Source organism: Penaeus monodon, chromosome 30 (genome assembly GCF_015228065.2).
Source record: "Penaeus monodon isolate SGIC_2016 chromosome 30, NSTDA_Pmon_1, whole genome shotgun sequence".
NCBI lineage: Eukaryota > Metazoa > Arthropoda > Malacostraca > Decapoda > Penaeidae > Penaeus > Penaeus monodon.
The window spans coordinates 7589438-7590510 of record NC_051415.1 but is presented as its reverse complement, the minus strand read 5'-3'; the positions used below and the strand labels follow the sequence as shown (position 1 = coordinate 7590510).

The following is a 1073-nucleotide window of genomic DNA, read 5'->3' as shown; positions in this document are numbered from 1 at the left end:
TACTATATACTGGTCGGGGGACGCAGAATAGAAAAGGTTGGGAATAACCGGGTCAGAGTCTCTGTATGTAGTGCTGATGCTCTTACCCCCGTCCTGCTGTGCGCCAGGATGTTTTTCGAGGTCTCGAGGTCCATCGTCTCGCCGGTCATTTTGCGCAGCTTCTCGATGAGTAAGTTGTCGGGCGAGGAAGGATGCGCTCGCCTCAGCTGCTCTTCGGCCGTCTTCTTCGTCAGCCGGACCATCGTGTTGATCTGCGAACGTTTAGTACAATACAAAAATGATAATAGTCAACCTGGATTCTCAAAGGTAGGGAGATGTTTCAGTTGCAACAATTTGTTCTGTAATGAATGTCTTTCTTATTTTTGCTTTGGCTTGCTTGCTCGTTTGCCTCGTCGCCTCGACTCATGGATGTGTCAAAAGGTTTACATGTATGAAAAGGTAAATAAAGAAAGAAAACTTTGGTTTATATTTCAGTTACTGATACGAGGAGGAATGGCCACGCCACCTGCTGCTGATACTCGTCGAGATTGGCTCCCAAGGCATCAAGATACAGGTAAGACGAGAAGTCGTGCATCAGATTCTTCACAATGCGGAGGCAGTAATCGGGAGAGCCCATGGCAACCCCGAGGGGGTCCACGAAGTCGTTATACAGCTGTTCACTCCAAAGCATCATGAACATGGCATGAATGTTCGATGCGCTGAAAGGTCAGTAAGACTGGAATATTATTTTTTGTCTCCACCCAAAGCTTGAATAATAGTTTTCACGCTTCACATCTCCAGCTAAGTCATTATAGTGTACTGCCATTTTCATTATCATTCTACTGCGAAGCACTACTCGTTTCCAGACATTCGTCGACGGATGTTGAACCTACTCGTAAATATTTTCGTTAACGTGCTCGAGATTTTCTGCAGTCGATCCTTGAAGTAAACCTGCACCTTAATGCTCTTGGGGTCGACCACTGATGCCCAGCAGATCGGATACAGTTTATGCCAGTCGATCTGAGGCGTTCAGAACCAGACAGGGGAGGGGTTAGTAACGAGCTTTGGCTCCTCAGTTTATCCTCCATTATCTC

The 1073-nt window shown here is 46.6% G+C and overlaps 1 protein-coding gene across 1 annotated transcript in view; it reads right to left on the bottom strand.

Moving 5' to 3' along the window:
- LOC119592503 (membrane metallo-endopeptidase-like 1) overlaps positions 1-1073 on the bottom strand; it is an 8153-nt gene that overhangs the window by 5181 nt on the left and 1899 nt on the right. The window contains 4 exon segments of the mRNA XM_037941351.1: positions 87-251; positions 506-698; positions 873-900; positions 903-999. Of these exon segments, the coding sequence (XP_037797279.1) occupies positions 87-251; positions 506-698; positions 873-900; positions 903-999 (483 nt within the window).